Here is a 19,274-nt window from a genome sequence, read left to right as displayed (position 1 = left end):
TTATAGGTTCCTTATATATGACACCACTAGATAATGTATTGTCAATTGTTAGATTATGACGAGTTGTATTTTTTTTAGAATGAAAAACAATATATTGAACGAATTTATATTAAAAGAAAATATATAATTTAATTTTATTTATTAAAATTTTATGTAGTTTATTGATTTATCATTGTATTATTTAATATTTATATGTATATATGTAATAAATAATTCAGGAGTAATCTATTCACATGTATCATATCATAAAATAAAAACATACAAAAAGAGTAGAAAATCCCAAATTTCTTAAATTGAAATTATAATTTATTTAAGGAGAAAATGTTTAATTTTATTTGATATTTGGCGCGTTGGTTTCGTTTCTCGGATTTTGTGGACTGGTGTATATACATCATACTGAAAAGTCTTCACTCTTCATTGGGAGCTTCGGAGGTACCACTTCTTCGTTCTTCAATTTTCTCGATTTCCTTTTTGTTTTGCGCAATTTCCTCTAGGCAGTGTTGAATCAACAGGTACGTTCGTGCTCTCTGTGAGAAACGGATCATTTTGATCCCCCTTTTCATATTTTTCGAGTGTTTCGATTGTTGTTTTATTGTTCGTCGATTGGTTTAATTCTGTCATTTTCTTCCTTGAATTTTTTATTCTTTTCCAGATTTTGATCGCAGGAACGAGGTGCATTTTTTATTAATAGGGTGTGCCGTAAGGATCTCGGTGGAACTTCGATTATAAGGTAATTTTCCAGGGATCTTTGACCTTTTCCACTTGCGAGGAAAGCTCGGTCCTTTATTTTCCCGATGATGAGCTCCGTGTGGTAGTTTAAAGATGTGATAAGCATGCAAGGGAAGGGGTGAGAAGGTTCTTATATCGTTGGTCTAATTCTCTTTTCGTGCTTCGAGCGTAGACTGAGATTCACAGGGGGGAAAGCTCGGGGCTTTGTTTGATTTATTGCATCTTTGAGCTATTGGGAGTTCATGTTCTGAAATTGAAGTAAATTTAGCGAACTAAGAACTAAATCGGTGCTTGCGATTTTTCCCATTTTATTTTTCTTTGTGTTGACCTGGTTTTGAAGTTGTGAGAACAGTAAATTGTCTATGTAATTTCCAATTGATTAGAGATTTGGTTTCACCGATGTTCGCTCTCATCTCTTGCAGTTTAACTACTTTGCATTGTTTTATTTTTCACATATTCGGCTTAAAGACTGGTTGTGCCCTTTATTGGAATTTAAAATTCCGTTGTCTATAGGGTGCAAAATTTTAGTTTGATCCAGGTTAACTCCTCTACTCAACAGGTTGGATGCCCGTGCCTGATCAAACTTCAGAAAACATGGTATATTCATTTTCATTTCTTTTGCAATTGCATGTCATTCTACAACCTCTGAAGATCCGATATTGCATGTCTTCCTTTCATTGCAATGAGATGTTTTGTTCTCTACAACTTTGTTAAGGGTAAGTACGTATGTGTCAATGTGAATCAGCAGGGTGGACATGCTTCTGGAGAGGAAAGTGCTGACATTGACTGGACGACAGATGATGAACAAGATGTTCTCACGGACACTGCCATATCCACTTCTCCAACTTTAACAAATCATCGCACGGTGGCTATTCTAGGAAGTACAGAGGTAAAATTGAGTTTTTATAATTATGTAATATGTAAATTCAATTGCGGGTCTGTTTCATAACCAAAAAAATAAGTTTTCTGCAGTAGAGTTGCAATCCTTTTTTACGCAGTCAACTTTTCAATACTTTTCCCCTAATCAGCACCTTAATTAAATGTCATATGACTTGGCTATTAGTAAGATGTCATCATAACAGCAGGTTTAATCTTTTCACTGCTTTTTTTCTCCCTCATACGAGAACATTGAAAAACTGCTGTATGTAAGAAATTGTCTCAAATAGCTAGTGTTATCCTTGTCGACTTACTTTTCTGATGTAAGTGGAGAGCTTGATACCATTTTACCGTTAATTGGACAAAATAAAGCCACTGTTGCCACTTTTTATTTCCAATTCATATCTTGTCTATGTTGAGACACGGGAGGTAGGATGAGAAGGAAGAAGCTGAGAGTATGAAGAAACATTAGCATCTTTTGTTTTATTTAGATAGAAAATTCATGTAGCATGTCGCTGATAACGGTATAGATAGTTTCTGAAGATGCTTATGAGATTGTTTACTTCTAAACACTCCCGATGACAAGCAATGGAAAGCTAAATAATTAAAGGTCCTCACTTATTTTCTGCTTTGCACATTGAGTTCGATCATCAGTCTCAATGTTCTAGAAAAATAACAGAGATCCTTCAATCTGTTTTGTATTACCCTCCATCAATAGTAATAGTAATATGCTGCAACAGCAATATGAGATCCGTCTCTGAAACCTATTAAAGCCAACCAACTGCTCAATTTTACTTGAAAATTAACTGCTAGAAACTAATCTATTTCAGCGGATATTTTTTTAAGTTATTGTTTAATCTCTCTGAAGGCAAGCTCATCAGGAGGTGCTTCTCGTTCCAAGTTGGTCAAGCATTTTGTTGGTATGGGGTTTCCAGAAAATTTTGTATCCAAGGCAATCGAGGAAAATGGTACTTAAAATTTGTATTCCATCATAGGATCAATTAATTTGCATCACATCAGTGAGATGGTGTGTAATATATAAGTTTGCTTGCAGGAGAAGGAGATACTGACTCAATATTAAACACTCTTTTAACATACTCAGTGAGTAGTGCTTGCCTCGTTTCTTACATTTTTCAGATGCTTTTTCTTTATTTCTAGAGTATGAGTTTTCCATTGCTTGATGATCTGTGTAATTTAGTTTCTCATTTAGATTGTATGGCATCTCTGTTTTTTTTAATGAATTTGTATGGCCTTTCTGTTTGTATCTATTGCATCTGGAAATGTTTTTATTTACACACACAAACACACACACACACGCGCGCAATAACTGATGCCTTTAGTCACCAGTGATCATCCTTATGAGTATCTAACATCCCACTACTTAATTGGGATGATACCCATTTTCGTCCCTATAGTTTGGGGGTTTTCCCGGTTTAGTTGTTCTTGTTTTGCACGTGCCATAAATGATCCCTACTAGCAGTGTTGTGTTAACGTCATTCTGGAACTCTGTGAAAAACATTTCCCTGCATGTGGCTAGCATAACATCAATAAAATTATTGTTCTCATTGCTGCTGGAGATTCTTTTTGACTGAATATAATAGATTTTGTCATTTTTTGCGGCCACTGGCTTAAGTTGAACATAATTACTGGTCCAAATTGAGCATGACTTCTGGTGTCTTTAAGGGAATGAATAATGTTGCTGGAAGGTCATTGAAGTCTGATCATATGGTGGTGACATTACTTTTCTTTCTTTATCATTTATTATTTTCTCGAGAGTGGGTAATTTTAGCGGAAGACTGTATTAAATTCATCTAAAATTGTAGTTCGATGTAAAGTGCCTGGGGAACTCACTTTAACCATTTATTGCACAAATCAATTGTCCCAAGCAAGCATTTTTTTTGCTACTACTAACTTTCTTGTCATTAGTCCACTTAGCATTTATGATAAGTTCTGTTTTGCAGGCGCTCGAGGAATCTCCTCAACAGCAGTTGAGCACCAGGTCTGATCCAGAGTCTTCAGAGTATGATACTCTTCTGGATGATTTTTCAGACATGGATAGCTGGTCTGAGGATGAAATAGCAGTATGTGATTCTTGATTCACGTGCATTCTTCTTTTACATCTAGCTCGTGCTTGTGGGATATTAGCTGGACCATTTTAAATCTTATTGTACTCTTTTACACTTCATGTCTTATCTCTACATGCAGCAACAAAAATTAAACCTGGTAAAAGAAAATATTTTACTTGTATAGGACATTTTTCCCGTGAACTAATTAGGAACATAGCCTGATATTTGTAACTTAAATATCAGATTTTAGATGATGCATTATAGCGGTTATGTTATTGACATGACTTAATATTTCCTTTTATATGAAAACTAACGAGCTAGGGTATTTGTCTGTTATCCTTGGACCAATTAAAAACTCAGCACAGAGGTGAAGGATGATTGCACCGTGTAAGTTGTGTACAACATGAAACTAAATAAAACAAGTTGAAGGTGTTAAATAGATTGCATTTATTCGCTGCTAGAGTCCTCAGGTTACTTGTGGAAATTTTCAATTTTACATAGGAATGTGGCTTCGATGTTTCACTTTGAAACTACGTTTCTTGGCTAATAGAGGATCTTTTTGCCGCATTTACGATAATGCCGATGGAACGAAATTCAGTGCTAAACTTGCATTTCTGGGGCATTGATATCAGATTATTTCTTTTAGCATTTTCTGCTTCTTCCTCTGTAGATGATCCTTGAATTCTTTTTGCAGGATGATTCTGATTTTATGTCCGAGAAACATAAATTCTTGTTGTCCTTGGAAAGCACGGGATCATTAACTGAAGAACAGAAAAAGTTGTTGTCGTTGGCCAATATGGGCTTCTCTGTGGAAGATGCCTCAATAGCAATTGAGAGATGTGGTGTGTACATAAAATGCTGCTGCCAACTATTGCTTATAAATTGTGCTGTCACATATAATATGATCATGCTTTACCTTGAATTCTTTTCTGGACTATCTTTATTCATGTTACATATTTTATTTTTTGCTAATTCTTTTTATTCTGGGAGGTAATTGCCGTGGTTTGCGATATTGTGTTTTCTCCATTGAATTGTTCCATTGGTTGGGGAATGAGTTTCATATTTTATAGTGGTGGAAGGATGTGGTTAGGAATATTAATATTGTTTTATGCGAATGATGATGCATGATATGTCTTTTGGAAGAATGGAGTTCCTGTACATTAGCTTTGATTACAACAGTATGCTGTTCTGTATTTGAATTTAGTTGGAATAGTTCAAACTTTCTTGAAATTGTTGTTGGAATACAGAGTGGGTCTGTGAAGAATAGATATTACATTTAGGGAAGGTTATATTAATACAAGACATACAAAACATGGTGCCTCAGCCATGTGGAGGGGGTTGAGGTGGAATACCTGATGGCTGCTCCATTCTTAGTTTGTGTGTTACTGCATTAGCAATTGAGCTTTTAGAGTCTTTGAAGCTTTTTTCTGGCAAAACGTAAATCCCATGTTTCCTTAGTCCTGGTTTCAGTTTCTTTTTTATCCAGGGAGTTCGACATGATTTTTGTGATGTCAGTTTTCAATCGGATACATTTTTATATGAATTCTTGTTATACGTGGATACTGAAACAATTTAGACTTATCTGAATTACTTATGCTTCCATGCTTGTTGGTTACCAATGAGAACTGCATGTGATGTATTTTGTCTGTTTGATCTGGTCCTTGGTGGCAAAAGAACTCTTTTGTATTGTAGCCAACTCCAATTAGTTCGAGTTAGATGATGATCTTATTTCTGTTGTTTTGTTCATTCCTACCATTGACCCTTTGAATTAGCAATAATTGTGTGTAAATTTATTGCTTTCTTACTAACCATTTCAGAGGCTTGCTTTGTCAATAACCACAAATGTTAAGTGACATTTGTTTTTTATATTAGGGTTTCAAACGAATCAAATAGAGCCAAACATTAGCAAAAATTTATAGCTTGAGCTAGGTTCGGATTCAAGACTATCAAGCGTGAATATTAATTCTAGTCTGTTGAGCTCCAACACCATTAGAAAAGGGTGGAAAGCAAAATTGAGCAGGAAAGCAGATTGAAAGAAGGCGTTAAGAAAAATTCAAAAGTTATATCTGATATAATCACACACAATTAAAAATTCATGCCCGATGAACACCAGTTTAGAAGACAACTAAAAATTAAACATGAGGTAACAGTACAAAAATAAAATTTGTTCAAGTGCCTATAGTAGGAAAAATTGAATATTAGACTCGAGTGGAGGCACGCCGCGTAAGGCACAGCGCAGGAAGTGGACGATATGGTGGTGAGTTGGCTACAGACGCAGTGCTGAGGATATAGGTGGTGGAGCTGATCAAGGGTTTTAAATAAGTAGCAGGGTGTGAGAGAGATTTTCGGGGATTTGGATTCTGGGATTACCTCAATAATGATAATAATTATGAGCACTGAAACAAAACTGTGGGGCTCAAATTTGGCTTGAAAAGTCGTTTAGTGCAGCTCAAGTTCAACTCCAATTCGAACCAATTTTATTTGAGCGGTCTCGAAAAGCTTGCAAGCTCACTCGCTCACTTAGTTTGGACTCATATTTACATAGGCTAAATTCTAAAATATGAAAACTGAAGACACCCTTAGTAGCGCTAATTTTCAGTTTGGATTGTCTTCTTCCTGATGTCACAGTTTTTGCAGGTACAGATGCTTCTAACGAAGTACTAGCTGATTTTATATTTGCCGCACAAATGGCTAGAGAAGAAGACTGTTATCTGCCAATTGAAGTTTCCAAGGTTACCATAAACATCTATCTTGACTGTATGCAATCTTTGGTGGTTTATCTTAGATATACTACTTCACAAAGTAAATTAAGTGAGATTTAAATGTAACGGATAAATTTCCTCTCCTCACAGCCTAAACATGTCTACAGTGGAAATGGCACAATTAAGAAGAGAAAGTTGCATGAAATGGTGAGAAGGAAAAATGAACCCGAAGATGAGGCAATTCGCCTGCCTAACCCAATGATAGGGTATGGCACTCCTTCTCAGCAGCCTGAAAGAATTCATCGGTCTTTGTCAGAGTCATCAATGGGTCCTCCATTTTTCTACTACGAGAACGTTGCCTTGGCCCCGAAGGGAGTCTGGGACACTATATCCAGATTTCTCTATGACATCGAACCAGAATTTGTTGATTCTAAGTACTTTTCTGCTACTGCTAGGAAAAGAGGGTATGTTCACAACCTGCCGATTGAAGACAGATTCCCTCTTGTTCCACTTCCCCCACTTACCATCCATCAAGCATTTCCATTGTCTAGAAAGTGGTGGCCTTCTTGGGACACCAGAGATAAACTTAACTGCATACAAACGGCAATTGGAAGTGCGAGGCTTACAGAAAGGATCCGCACTGCTGTTGAGAGGTTCGATGGCGATCCTCCCGAGTCAGTGCAGAAATTTGTTATGGATCAATGCCGCAAGTGGAACTTGGTCTGGGTTGGGAAGAACAAGGTTGCTCCTCTCGAGCCAGATGAAGTGGAGATGCTGTTGGGATTTCCAAAAAATCACACAAGGGGAGGTGGAATCAGCAGAACAGACAGATATAAATCTCTTGGCAATTCTTTCCAGGTTACAAGTTCCTCCTGTTATCTTGATCGCCTAAGCCCTTCATAAAATTCACTTGACACCTTAAAATCTTGAGAATCTAGCAGAGGAGGATAGTATAAATAAAAGGAAAAAATTTATTTATAAGCTTTCTCAACATGTTAGTTAATATTTGATGTTTTCCGCTGTTCATGGAAAAATTTTCTTGCCTTTTTTTTGTTTTCTGAGTAGATATTTCCTATATTAGTAGTTTGTGAGTATTTTAAAATTTGAAATAGGTTTTTTCAACTGAAAGTGTAGTTAGTATATTGATTGTATTGTTTTTGTGAACGATAAAAAAGTTAAATTGAAAATAATTATCAAAATGTAACAAAAAATTGCCTAAGTTTCGGTAATTGATACAGTAAGTTCCCCTCCACAAAACCGAAGGGCCTGTCACTCTATTCAAGACCTTGAATCTTGCCATAAATGCAACGATTGAAACAATCTATTTAAACTATTTTCTCTCAGTGCTGCAAATAGTTCACGTTTCTTGTAGAAATTTCATGGTTCTTAAAGAACCGAATTGTTTTTGGTGCAGGTTGACACTGTAGCATATCATCTGTCCGTGCTGAAGAAAATTTTTCCGAATGGAATAAACGTTCTGTCCTTGTTCTCTGGAATAGGTGGTGCTGAAGTTGCACTTCACCGTCTCGGTATCAAACTGAAAAACGTGGTTTCAGTTGAGAAATCTAAAGTGAACCGAGATATAGTTCGGAGCTGGTGGGAGCAGACCAACCAAACAGGTAGTTTAGTGGACTTCGATGATGTTCAAATACTAGAAGGGGAGAGAATAGAACAAATCATAAATGCTGTTGGTGGTATCGATCTGGTGGTTGGCGGAAGCCCTTGCAACAACCTTGCAGGTAGCAACAGGGTGAGCAGGGATGGGCTAGAGGGGAAAGAATCATCCTTGTTTTATGATTATTGCCGTATTTTAGACTTGGTGAAGTGTACAATGGGTAGCAAAATGTAACTTATTTTAACATATTTAGCTCTCGAGTGTAGTTAGTATTTACCGAGGCTACACTTTTCCTCCTAGTTGAGTCCATATTATTTGATTGAAGGATTGGTGCCTTTAGCTCGTTTCGACTAAAACAGGATGATGGTGAAACATTGATCGTGTTTGACAGCCTTGATACAAGGCTTTGTAATTGTATAATGTGACTTTGTCAACCCCTGTTTTCAAACTGTCAAATAACATTAAATTGTTGCTGTAAAAGACGTGATGGAGCAAAAAAAATAAGGTTTAGGAATGGTGGATCAAATTAAATGTCCAACTGAGTCCGTTTATTTTATACACTGGTCATTTGGTAATTAAACTTTACTATAAACAAATAGCAGCATTCTCTTCTTACAAAAAAAGCGGTCCAACAATCTTATCCGACAAAAAAAAATGTAACAAGGATTTCTTATTTCAATCCAATCATTCGTCATCACCCAAGTTTTCGTGTCCCGGCTTAAATGGGACCAATTATTTGTTTTCAAAAAGCGATCAATTATTGGCTGTGTGACTGGTGGCTCTCAACCAAAAAATCACCGCCAACTTCTCTATCAACAATGTGAGCAACCTTTTACAGACGGCAACTCTATAGTTCCGACATGAGAACTAAAACTGGTGTGCACGCTATGCTCACTTTATGTGATTTCCGTGCAATAACTCATTTACTTCAAACAATTCAGAGTGTCGCTCCAAGTACTCTCTGCTATTCATCTCAGTTAATCTGCATTCCAAAGAGGTGACACCATGAGAACTAACCACTAAGTGACAACACGTCGACTTATTTGGAGTTTAGCTAATTTCAATACAAGAAATCGCTAGTATTCGCAGTACATGTACTTTAGATGTAGTGTAAATATCAGCATATAGATTTAGCATCTTGCAATGCAACATTAATGCGAATAACTGCACAGAACATTGATACTTTCTTTTTGCCAACTCACAGGAAAACCATGAGACGTTTGATCAACACATAAATGACATTAATTATTGGCAACTTTACAAGATGGTTTTGGGGCTTTGTTGTTTCTGTTCCATAAGATAGCGCCGACTATCATTTTTCGGTTAGTGAGTATATGTACCAAGGCCAAATAAAAAGGGTTTATTGCTTCTCTTGTTCTTACCTACTAATGGTGCGATCTTTTGCAAAACCCAGCTCGTTGTCCACACAAATGTCAGAAACGTCAAATTTCCTCGATCTTGAAGAGGTTCTGGGTGCCATTTGCCGAGCATCCGCTATTGTTACTATCTGTTCAAAAAGTTCGATTGGAGTTGCCTCAGCAGTGCACAGTAATCTAACTTTGTTCTCATACATGACCTACACACGCAAGTGGTGATTCAGAAGGTCAAGTTGTATACTCCAATCCATGAGATGCTAAATAAATTAAATTGCTAGTTGAAATCCTGATTTTGAAAACGTACATTTCAAAAATCCATGTTTGTAGTGGAGTGGTCAATAAAAAAATCTACAATCAGATATCAAACTTCGAGCAAATAAAGAAGTACAATTAATTTTTTAGCATAAAAGGACTAACATCGACTAAAGTGACAAACCGATATGCAGCAGTCCTATTGTGAAGGCCAAAAACCGGTACACCATCCAAAGCCAGAGTATGAAACCTCTCTGATAAATAAAAAGAAAGTGTGATACTGAGTAATATAATGCATAGTTAATGATACTTCCATGAAGAATTTACATGTAACACAACATCATAGATGCAACCTAGTATTGTCATGCAATATCAAAAAGTGAAACAAAAACTCAAGAAATCTGTAAAGGCTAAAGCGGACTTACTAAATAATCCAAAGTAGTCTGCAGCCCCAAGAGGTCTGTCACAAAGTTCCTCAAAAGGGAAATATGCACATCCGTTGGCACCAAGTGGAACCTAAGAAGTAAGAAATTTGAAAATGAACGGAAAAAAGCTTAATATCAAAGCCTATCTTACTTCTGATGCTATTTTAAGCTGCCGAGGGAAGTAGATAATAGCTGAATCTACTCTACTGAAATTACCTGCAATTTTCTCCCCATAACAACTTCCACCTCCTGTGGAACAGCTACTTGTTCCCCAATCAATTGTTCAAATTTTTGTTTAAGAATGCTAGATAAATGTAACCCGACAAAATAGAAACCCTGCTGTGCCTGAAATTCAGATGAAACTAATTATATGGACAGCACAACAAAACACAAACATCTCTCTTGATGTTTTACATGTTGAATGTGTGAGAGTGTGCAGGGTGTTGACATGATGCTGAAACAGACTGAAAGAATACCGATGTCATTTTTCGGTAGTCGACAGATGAACCGATTTCATGAACTATACATCTATCCTGCATTAACAACATATTACTAACTTGGAGAAATTAAAATGTATTCTCCCTAATAATTTTAGTAAACAAACAAGTGTAATATGCACTGATGCTACAAGAACAAGATGATCAAATATCTTCAAAGCTTAAACATATGGAAATATGTTTGAAGTGTCTTTCTGCATGAATGTAGCATTATATTGGGCTCGGTTGGTGAGATAGAATTTAAAATTATGAATTATACTGTAATTAATGACGTCATAGGATGAGAAATACAAATTGATTGACAATCGGTTTGGTGGAAACTGATTTGAATGATATGATTAGGGTTTCACAACCCTTTTTTCACAGAAATTGGAAGGGATAATATTATATTTTCCATGTATAGTCAAGAAGGTTTTACAGTGAGTAATAAAACATCACTCTCTCTTTGTGTGATAACTTGTCAAGACATTTTGTGAAAATCATGTCTAGAGTTTCAGGCTTCACCCTACATGACGGACTGGTTATATGGGTAAACATCTGATTAAGAGGGATCAGTACCAACCCCACGCTTATCCTATGAACCAAACACAACCCTAAGAAACTAATACATTTCCCATAACCACACCAAAGGGCCATTTTCATTTTTTGTATTGTTTGTTTACCAGGATAGATATGTGGGAGTCTGTCATAAAAAAATCGAGGTAAAAGGGAAGATGCCAATAAGATGATTTTCCAACGTATGATTGGCTGCCAAGAACAACAAATCCTGAAATCAAAATTCTCAAAACGAAAAATTTAACTCTCTTGGCCACCAAACAGCAGCATAGCCTCTTGTTCAGCATTCATAGTAACCATGAGATACAGACATAAGTATCACCTTCAGAGTAGTGATGAATGGAAGAAAAAGATCTCTCTGCAGACCCCCTTCGTAAAGATTATCTGGAGCTCGATTCGAAGTAGAAACAAGAATCTGCTCATGTGTCACATCACAAAATTATTAAATGCATGAGTCGAATATGATGATATTAAAATTTAAAACTCCAAATTGGATGTTATATAATTACTTACAGCTCCATTACTAAATAATTGCTTGAATAGACGATTTAGAATTAATGCATCAGCGACGTCATTTACCTAAGAAAGGGAAAAATCATGATTTTATTAAGTAAGAAAACGGATCCTAGATAGTGATGGCCCACACATGACTATCCTGCACTACAACAATAAATAGCTATTGTGACACTTTTTTGTAGACACTTTTAATTAAATGTTGTTACAAATACTTAATAATGACACTTGTAAAAAATTAATAATGTGGAAAATAAAAAAACATATTAGATTAGTTATCATGACATTTTTAATTGATGTCATCTTTTATATGGAGGGAAACAATTAATTTTCCCACATCGTAAAAAATCGTTAAAAAACTAAAAAATTTCACTATAAATAAGTGTGAGAATATTTGAGTTAGATAAATATTGGAGGAGGGAAAATAATTGTCTCCCTCCATATAAAAAATGACATCAATTAAAAATATCAGGATAACTAATGTAATATGTTTTTTTATTCTCACATTTATTTTATCTAATTTTCCCTCCTCCTATATTTATCCAACCCAAATATTCCCACATTTGTTATTGTCACTATAAATAACATAAACGACACTTTTAGTTGTCATTATAAATGATTTTAACTGACATATAAATTTGTCGTTATTACTATAATAACAAGGCATCTATAAATGTATTTAAACATGAGTTTTCCTGACATTTAAAATTGTCATTATATGAATAATTAGTAACACGTATGAAGTTGTCATTAACATCTTATAATGACATTAAAAAATGTCAGTAAGTTTAAGACGACATTGGAATAGATGACATTTGTTGGAGGTGTCACTAAAACTTAAATGTCACTAAATATTGAATATGATGACATTTATGAATGTCAGCATAAGCATTTATTCTCGTAGTGCTGGGAATTTCCACCACTGAAGCCACATGCTAGTATAGTAATAGTAAGGGTGCTCCTTAATTTAATCATGAAGCCTTGAGAAATGTCCTAAGCGAAAATTAAATAGCCTCAACAACCATAAGCAAAAAAAAATGGTAAAGACAAGGCGGTTCTTGGCGTACAAAGAATTCATCGAGACATAATAATATTGCTTCATCTGATATCTCTCCAGCAACAACTTCTAAAGGATCGGCTACACCCTTGTGCTTCTGTGATCAAATTTAAAACAGAAATTGAAATATATCCTAAGATCATAAAATTGCACTCATAAAAGTTAAAGTCAGGATGCACCAGTGAGTTGCCTACATAAATAAACCCAATACTCCTCGATTTTGAAATGATGGAAATCTCGAAAATTGGAGAATTCAATCCCTTTTTTTTACGTCAAATATATCTAAAGATAAAAGATATCACTTCCATCCATCTAATCTATCAGAAATTTATTCAACAAATGAGATAAAAATAAACTTTGAAAACAATCAATCCAAGGCAAACTCAACCAACGTTTAGAAAAAAGATGGAGTAATTATTGTCCAGCAATCAATGGACATCAGGATGAAAGTAGCATGTAGTAAAAATATATGCAGATAAATGAAAAAATGAAATTCAATTTAGGTGCAATCTAAAAAATTCTTTGAAGTAGCTTGAATAAACACCATGGCTCTCTTATGAAACATCAATAAACTTCCAAATAATCAATTTTTAGAAGATTGAAATGTTACTTGCAACCGGCTGTGGACGTTTAACATAAAGTCATGGAAATGGATCCTCCTTTTCCTCCAGTTGTAAGGCCTGGAAAGATGAGGAACGCGAGTGAGAAGCAGAGTTGCGTGTTTACTTTTTCAGACCATGGAATTGGCTTATGGCCCTAAAACTGACAATCATAAAGACATTAACCCAATAGAATGTAGAAAATGATTAAATTGAGTATGATCCTCATTTAATTTATTGTGATCCTTACAACTGATCAAAAAACAAGTCCATCAGCATAGTCTTTCCTGTGCCCACGCCTCCATAAAGATACAGTCCTTTCACGGGAGCATATGAAGTTTGTGATATGAAACGGGACCATAACCACCTACTCCTGCAAATAGACAAGAGTGATAAAGTTAATCTGTATAAGAGGAAAAATGGAGCACAATTTTTTTTATTAAAAAAAAAACAGTTGACAACTAGAGCAACGTAACTGGATAAATCTCTCGCCTGGCAATAGCAATTATGATGCTAAAAAATGGAGGCCTAATTACACTCACCTCCCAACTTTCTCGGAAGTTGCATATCGATCCAACCGACAAGCTTCTGCATTTTGAACTAGCTCAAGATACAGTCGCTGAAGCTCACCTAATGTACCTAACTGCAAACAACTATTCAGTATACTTAGTGTGGGGAAAACGACATCATAAGACACTGATGAGATAATTTTAAATAGGATGTAGATCATTTGCCAAACCTCAAAATATATTAACATCCACAATCTATGCCATGATGAACTGACGTAATCAGGAACACAATTCATTTAGCCTTTTCTGAGGTCAATGCCAAAATTAATTTGCAATCCAAAAATGGCCATCATCCTATTGTCATCTAGACTTGCTAAACAACCACAGAGTTTGAATCTCCGTAACATGTTAACGCTTTTGCATAGCAGATCATGTAATCACCAAAGAACTATTGCAATATCGAATAACTAGCATACCTGACAAGTATCTCCATCTAATAGTTCCCCAGCAGCAATCCTCCGTTCATATTCTACAAGAGGTCCACCTCTATTTTGCTCTGCCACTAAACCAATAAAAAAAAATTCAAATTTCATATTCACATAGATAACCGTATATCCAAAAAGGTTGCACACATATCACAGGAATACGACCTCCATTACTAAGCTTAGCTGCATGTACTGACATAGCTCTGGAAATCGTGTATGATGGATGTCTACATTGGCAAATGTCTGCATTACTGGATGGGCGGTATAAACCACAGTGCTTCAAATTGAACCAAAGGTCTTGTCTTATCCTAGATCCATTGTAAATAAAATTCCCTTTACTCGGAAGAGTGCATATTAATTGCTTTATAGCACGAATAGCCGTTCTCATCTCTTCCCACAGAACCCCGATAAAGTTGCAGCTATTCAAAGTACAAACCACTCTTGCTCAGCATCGACGCAGTATCCAGAAGTTCCTGAATTGGCCCCAGATTCTGAATCAAGCTGCTGTAAAAAAAACAATTAGAAAGAATTCCGTGACAATTAATAGAATTAGATATCACAATTCGAAATCGAGTGATGCTTATCAATATAGAATCGATCTCTACCCTTTAACACCAAGTCGATAATGATTTAATAGCGACCTAAAATCAGATTGAAACTTTGCTAATGATGTAAGAAGTGCCAGATAAATTTTCAGTCTTTTCTAACCCACACAATTATACCACACAAACATAATCGAACATACAGATGAAAGCAACCCACGAATATTCATGTCATGACATCTTCAACCATAATCCCCAGATTCAGATTCCACTTGCGAATCCAGAATTCTGAATCCAGAATTCTGAATGCAAAAAAAAAAAAAAAAAGGCAAACCTGATTGATTGTGCATACGGTTGACAAAGATGAAGCTACAAGAACCTTGATGGGATAAAATGAATTGGATAGAACATATCTGTCTGCAAAATTCAGGGAGAATATATATTTTGGTGGGAAAAAAAAAAAGAAGAAATCCTATATCTCAGGAAGTGTTTGGAGGGACACATAATTACTTCGGTCCATATGTTTTCAAGTCAACTGAAGTCTGAAAGTGATGGATTAGATTTTATAAAATTTGGAATAGGTTGAAATCGAAATACTATAAAAATCAAGGGTCCGAATTATGCTCGTCAGATTCATAATCTCAATTTAATACAAAATTTGTGGAGAATCTTTTCGTCTCCCAATTGTCGTCATGTATACAATTTTGGGATTTGAGTAATTAACACTAGAGTACGGTATTAGTACTCATGAATGTGTAATATCTCTCAAATTCAAGTCATAGATATAGTGTTCATTCCCATAATCAAATAAAGAGTTTGTTGCAGGCACATTGTAAGGAAAAAAACATTAGTTTAATTTTAATTTGCTTTGTAGGGTGTGTCCAAAACGACACTGTTAATATGATTATACTAAAACAATGAAATATTATTCTCGTCAGATACGCGATGTAAAAAATAATGTAGGTGCATCTTATTTCTCTGGAGCTCTACAAGACACATAGATCGACAGATTCAGTAGATTCTTGTTCGGAAGGCCAATTTCCAGCTTTGGGGGCCATCAAAAAAGTGCTAAAAACCGGGCTGAAATTCCTGAAATCAACCTCAACCTCCTTTTTTAAGCACAATCAAACTTGTATCTGGCTCTGCTACAGTTTTTGCGTGGTTAGAAAATTTGAAGCATTCGACCCCTCCACAGATTCTTTTGGTATGCTAAGTTCTAGCGGGCAAGTCGGGAGGGAAGAACTGACTCAAAAGCAGGTACTGTACATAACTTTTGTGCTTCGAATACAGAGCAGCAGTCTTAGCTATTGCAATTCAAGAAAGTCAATCACATTCTTGAGTGAAATAGAATGCTGAAAAACAACTGCTTGAATTCGGTTATAAAGAGTAGCTTCTGTACAGTCCGAAGCAGTGGAAATATATTTGAAGAGTTCTCCAAGCGACCCCCGAGGGTGGCATCAGCTTTTGTGCAGAGTACATGACTTTAGCTTGTGTGTTTAGGCTGAATGATGGTCCTTGTTCTGGACTCAAATTGATTTGTCAGTTATATGCGGTTGGAAAATTTGTCAAACAAAACTCATCTATGGGATAGTCTCATAAATTTCTTGTGATACTTGATCTATTATCCGATGGTAAAATTTTGAATCTGCTAACAAATGTTTTTCCAATTAAAAATTTAAAAAAATGTCGTGTCCTCCTCAAAATTCCCAATTCATTCATTAAATTAAAAAATTAAAATGTTCAAGCTGAAAATGACACTTTGGAAAACCTCTGCAATTTAATCACCAAAACCACCCAACTCCTCAACATCTTCGCCTATAAAGTCACCATTTTTTCCCCAGACATGCAAGACATTACAACAAATCAAGAAACCTCGAATCTTTATAGCTTCCATTTTTTAATATCTAACTTCCAAATCCAATCCATTTTAACCTTAATTTTTCTGGAGGAGAAGTTCGGGTACTGGGGCGGGCGATATTGTTGGGCTGCCGGTGATATCTAGATACTTCCACCTTCGAAGACCCACCCCTTGCACAATGGCAAGACAATGCTCAAGATTTGAAGGTGAGACTAATTTACTATTGTGTTGATCTTATCGTATGCTAATTTTGCTCATTTCGACATCTAAATACTTTCAAGAATTGATTTTTCATAACTAAACTTCCCAAAAACCAGCATAAATTGAAGTGACGTCCTTCTTTCTACTTGCATCAGTTCAACCGCCAAGGAGGAGGGTGGTGCCAGGAGACAAGACGCAACCCAATACTCACGCGAAGTCTCCTCCAAGACCGTCCAGTCGACATAGAATGGAAACAAGAAATCCAATGTCCATAGAAGACGACCAAACATTTGCTATGTACTTGTTTCACCAAAAGAAATTAATCTTCTCTGAGCGATCTGCCACCATCAACCTAAGCCTCGAGCCTTTCAAGTTCGACCTCGTCACAGTATCTGTCCAATTCACTTCAATCGGGCTAGTAACAATGCTCAATTTCTGTATAGAACTTTTGAATAAATGTTAGTTTTCGGATTATGTGATTCATTCTTCGATATGTCTATGAAAGATTAAGATTGTAAAGATGATTGATGTGCTTGTTTCCTCTACTATGGCTTTAAGTTTTGGATCAAACTTCAATACGTCACATGAATTATTAGTCGAAGAATGAGGTTTGGATAGTAGAACATTCCAAGGTAGAAATCCAAATCAAATAGTGGATGAATATGCAAACAAAGAGCAACATGTGGATGATTCTATGGCAAGGTAATGAATGCTGCATGTTTTAGCTTTTAAATATGGTCGCTCATGCATCTACCAGATGCATTTTCGGTAGCATTACTTCATATTTTATATTGTATGGAGACGGTGTGATCGAGTGATTTATAGTAAAAGATACATCTCTGCTCTGCACTACACTAATTAGTAAGTACAAACTATAATACTTTGTATCGTGCAGGAATTTGCTATTACAGAAACTTGTACACCATGCCAAACCATTTTCACAAGCAAGCACAAATGTTAAAAAAATCGAAGCAAACTCTAGTTATTATCTAGTGTGCAGGCTATTTAAATTCTGTCACTATATTTTGGGGATGCTGACTTCGGATGAGGAGATCTACAAGTAATTGCTTTCTTTACCTTGGAAATTGAATGCTTAACCTTTGATCCTACGCCAGATAATATGTTGTGAGATTTCTTGTAAGAGACTTTTACATCTTTGTCTGCCGCACCCACCATGACCGGAGCGTCAGAGATCAATTCTGATATTTGATTCTCGCCTGATTCCTCTTCAGTATCTTTTTCTTTCTCTGTTTTCACCTCGACATGTTCCACCTGCTGATTTTTCTGCCAGCAGCTCTCCTTCTTTGGTAGTTGGCTCTTTTTTATCAATCGAATGATCTACAACTTTCAAGACTTCTTTCACGGGCTCCTGAAGAAGTCCTGACAGTGAAGGTTTATCCATCTCTGTCGATTCTGACATCTCCATTGGTTTAGCTGTTTCCTTGTTTCCATGTTTATCTCCTTTCTCAGGTTCCGACGTCTTCTGTTTTTCTCCTTCAGTCTGTGAACTTTCTGAAGAGTCTCCATGCTGCAGTACTGGAATTTTGTTGCTGCCAAGTGAACTATCGAAGTTCGCATTATCAATCTCATCTGCTCTGAGAACTGTAAGTTTATCTGTGGTAGATGCAGGGCCTCCTTCGATCTCTTTTAGTCTAGCTTCATCCAAGCGATATTGCTTTGGAGTTTCTTCATCAGTGGCTCTTAGCACTGCATCAGTAGTGGAACCCTGAAGGATATTGACTGGTGTGACCTTATCTAATGCCACAGTGCGGGAATTTTCTTTCAAGACATTAAAGTCGTGTTCTTTTATTTCATCTTCTTCAGTATTAATTCCCTTTTCTTCTGGGGCAGCCTCGACGGCCTTTCCTTCTCCTGGTTTCTGTTTTTCTTGCACAACAATTTGTGTTTCTTGACCCACGGCTCTTTGCCCCGATGGTGCAACCTTATCTGTAACCATGGTGCTGGAATTTATTTTCAAGTCATCAGAATCATCAAATTTTATTTCACCCTGTTCACTCTTTATTCCTTTTTCTTCTGGGACAGCGTCAACCGTCTTTCCTGGTTGTTCTTGTATTTCTTGCACGACAAATTCTGACACCGTGTCCTGTTGAATTGCAGATGCTTCCTTTTCTCGTGCTGTAACTTCGGTCACTATGTTCTCGTTCAAATTTACCTCGAGAAAATTCCCCTCATTAGATTTTGCAACAGAGCCTTCGTCTAATTCTTTTGTATCATCACCACTTTGAAGATTATCTCTACCTCGTTCCTGTGCCATTTCCCACTCAGAATCCTTGACATGAGATAAAGGGGGAGAAGGAGACTCGTGGATTTTGGTGTGTTGGCCTTGATATTCTCGACCTTCAGGTGCTAATGACGTTTCTGTTTCCTTCTCTGTGCTATCTTCACTTTCAGTTTCC

At 36.2% G+C, this 19,274-nt stretch overlaps 2 protein-coding genes and 2 long non-coding RNA genes across 21 annotated transcripts; 2 read left to right on the top strand and 2 right to left on the bottom strand.

Annotated features, from left to right (window-relative positions):
- Positions 1-366: 366 nt before the first annotated feature.
- LOC142505497 (DNA (cytosine-5)-methyltransferase DRM2-like) lies at positions 367-8,418 on the top strand. 13 transcript variants are annotated; one of them, XM_075618498.1, is made up of 11 exons: positions 367-512; positions 666-730; positions 1,289-1,326; positions 1,475-1,618; positions 2,474-2,573; positions 2,660-2,706; positions 3,567-3,686; positions 4,366-4,513; positions 6,309-6,403; positions 6,524-7,231; positions 7,788-8,418. In XM_075618498.1, the coding sequence occupies exons 3-11, from the start codon at positions 1,294-1,296 to the stop codon at positions 8,220-8,222; spliced, it is 1,830 nt and encodes a 609-aa protein (XP_075474613.1). In that variant the 5' UTR covers positions 367-512; positions 666-730; positions 1,289-1,293; the 3' UTR covers positions 8,223-8,418. The 13 variants fall into 13 exon arrangements, with proteins under 13 accessions (XP_075474613.1, XP_075474609.1, XP_075474618.1 ...); XM_075618494.1 differs by having other exon boundaries at positions 1,445-1,618; XM_075618503.1 differs by having other exon boundaries at positions 1,243-1,326; positions 1,478-1,618.
- Positions 8,419-8,734: 316 nt separating this feature from the next.
- On the bottom strand, positions 8,735-15,334 carry LOC142505498 (uncharacterized). 6 transcript variants are annotated; one of them, XR_012804437.1, is made up of 15 exons: positions 15,133-15,334; positions 14,422-14,757; positions 14,248-14,333; positions 13,805-13,905; positions 13,513-13,635; positions 13,274-13,343; positions 12,674-12,760; positions 11,607-11,672; positions 11,416-11,508; positions 10,518-10,574; positions 10,258-10,386; positions 10,042-10,132; positions 9,801-9,870; positions 9,371-9,564; positions 8,735-8,970 (listed from the first exon to the last, which is right to left on the bottom strand). XR_012804437.1 is itself a non-coding variant. In XM_075618508.1 (15 exons), the coding sequence occupies exons 2-15, from the start codon at positions 14,642-14,644 to the stop codon at positions 8,880-8,882; spliced, it is 1,494 nt and encodes a 497-aa protein (XP_075474623.1). In that variant the 5' UTR covers positions 14,645-14,757; positions 15,133-15,333; the 3' UTR covers positions 8,735-8,879. The 6 variants fall into 6 exon arrangements, 5 of the variants coding, with proteins under 5 accessions (XP_075474623.1, XP_075474622.1, XP_075474621.1 ...); XM_075618508.1 differs by having other exon boundaries at positions 9,782-9,870; positions 14,248-14,327; positions 15,133-15,333; XM_075618507.1 differs by having other exon boundaries at positions 9,782-9,870; positions 14,422-14,760; positions 15,133-15,331.
- A 1,158-nt stretch (positions 15,335-16,492) lies between these two features.
- Positions 16,493-16,867, bottom strand: LOC142505500 (uncharacterized). The gene is made up of 2 exons (XR_012804439.1): positions 16,731-16,867; positions 16,493-16,670 (listed from the first exon to the last, which is right to left on the bottom strand). It is a non-coding gene; the product is annotated as an uncharacterized LOC142505500 (long non-coding RNA).
- Positions 16,591-18,131, top strand: LOC142505499 (uncharacterized). The gene is made up of 2 exons (XR_012804438.1): positions 16,591-16,862; positions 17,013-18,131. It is a non-coding gene; the product is annotated as an uncharacterized LOC142505499 (long non-coding RNA).
- The last annotated feature ends 1,143 nt before the right edge of the window (positions 18,132-19,274 follow it).

This window comes from Primulina tabacum, chromosome 10 (assembly GCF_025594145.1).
Source record: "Primulina tabacum isolate GXHZ01 chromosome 10, ASM2559414v2, whole genome shotgun sequence".
Taxonomy (NCBI): domain Eukaryota; kingdom Viridiplantae; phylum Streptophyta; class Magnoliopsida; order Lamiales; family Gesneriaceae; genus Primulina; species Primulina tabacum.
This window is presented reverse-complemented; position numbering and strand designations above follow the sequence as displayed.

What these genes read in the sequence shown, in the direction of transcription:
- LOC142505497 (XM_075618494.1), top strand. Translation starts at nt 1,294, where the DNA reads ATGCCCGTGCCTGATCAAACTTCAGAAAACATG. An exon ending in GGTCTGAGGATGAAATAGCA is followed by an intron (nt 3,687 to 4,365) that starts GTATGTGATTCT and finishes TTCTTTTTGCAG; the next exon opens with GATGATTCTGATTTTATGTC. An exon ending in CTCTTGGCAATTCTTTCCAG is followed by an intron (nt 7,232 to 7,787) that starts GTTACAAGTTCC and finishes TTTTTGGTGCAG; the next exon opens with GTTGACACTGTAGCATATCA.
- LOC142505498 (XM_075618507.1), bottom strand. Translation starts at nt 14,644, where the DNA reads ATGAGAACGGCTATTCGTGCTATAAAGCAATTAATATGCACTCTTCCG. An exon ending in ACGTCCACAGCCGGTTGCAA is followed by an intron (nt 12,761 to 13,273) that starts GTAACATTTCAA and finishes ATTTGATCACAG; the next exon opens with AAGCACAAGGGTGTAGCCGA. An exon ending in AGACTACTTTGGATTATTTA is followed by an intron (nt 9,871 to 10,041) that starts GTAAGTCCGCTT and finishes TTTATTTATCAG; the next exon opens with AGAGGTTTCATACTCTGGCT.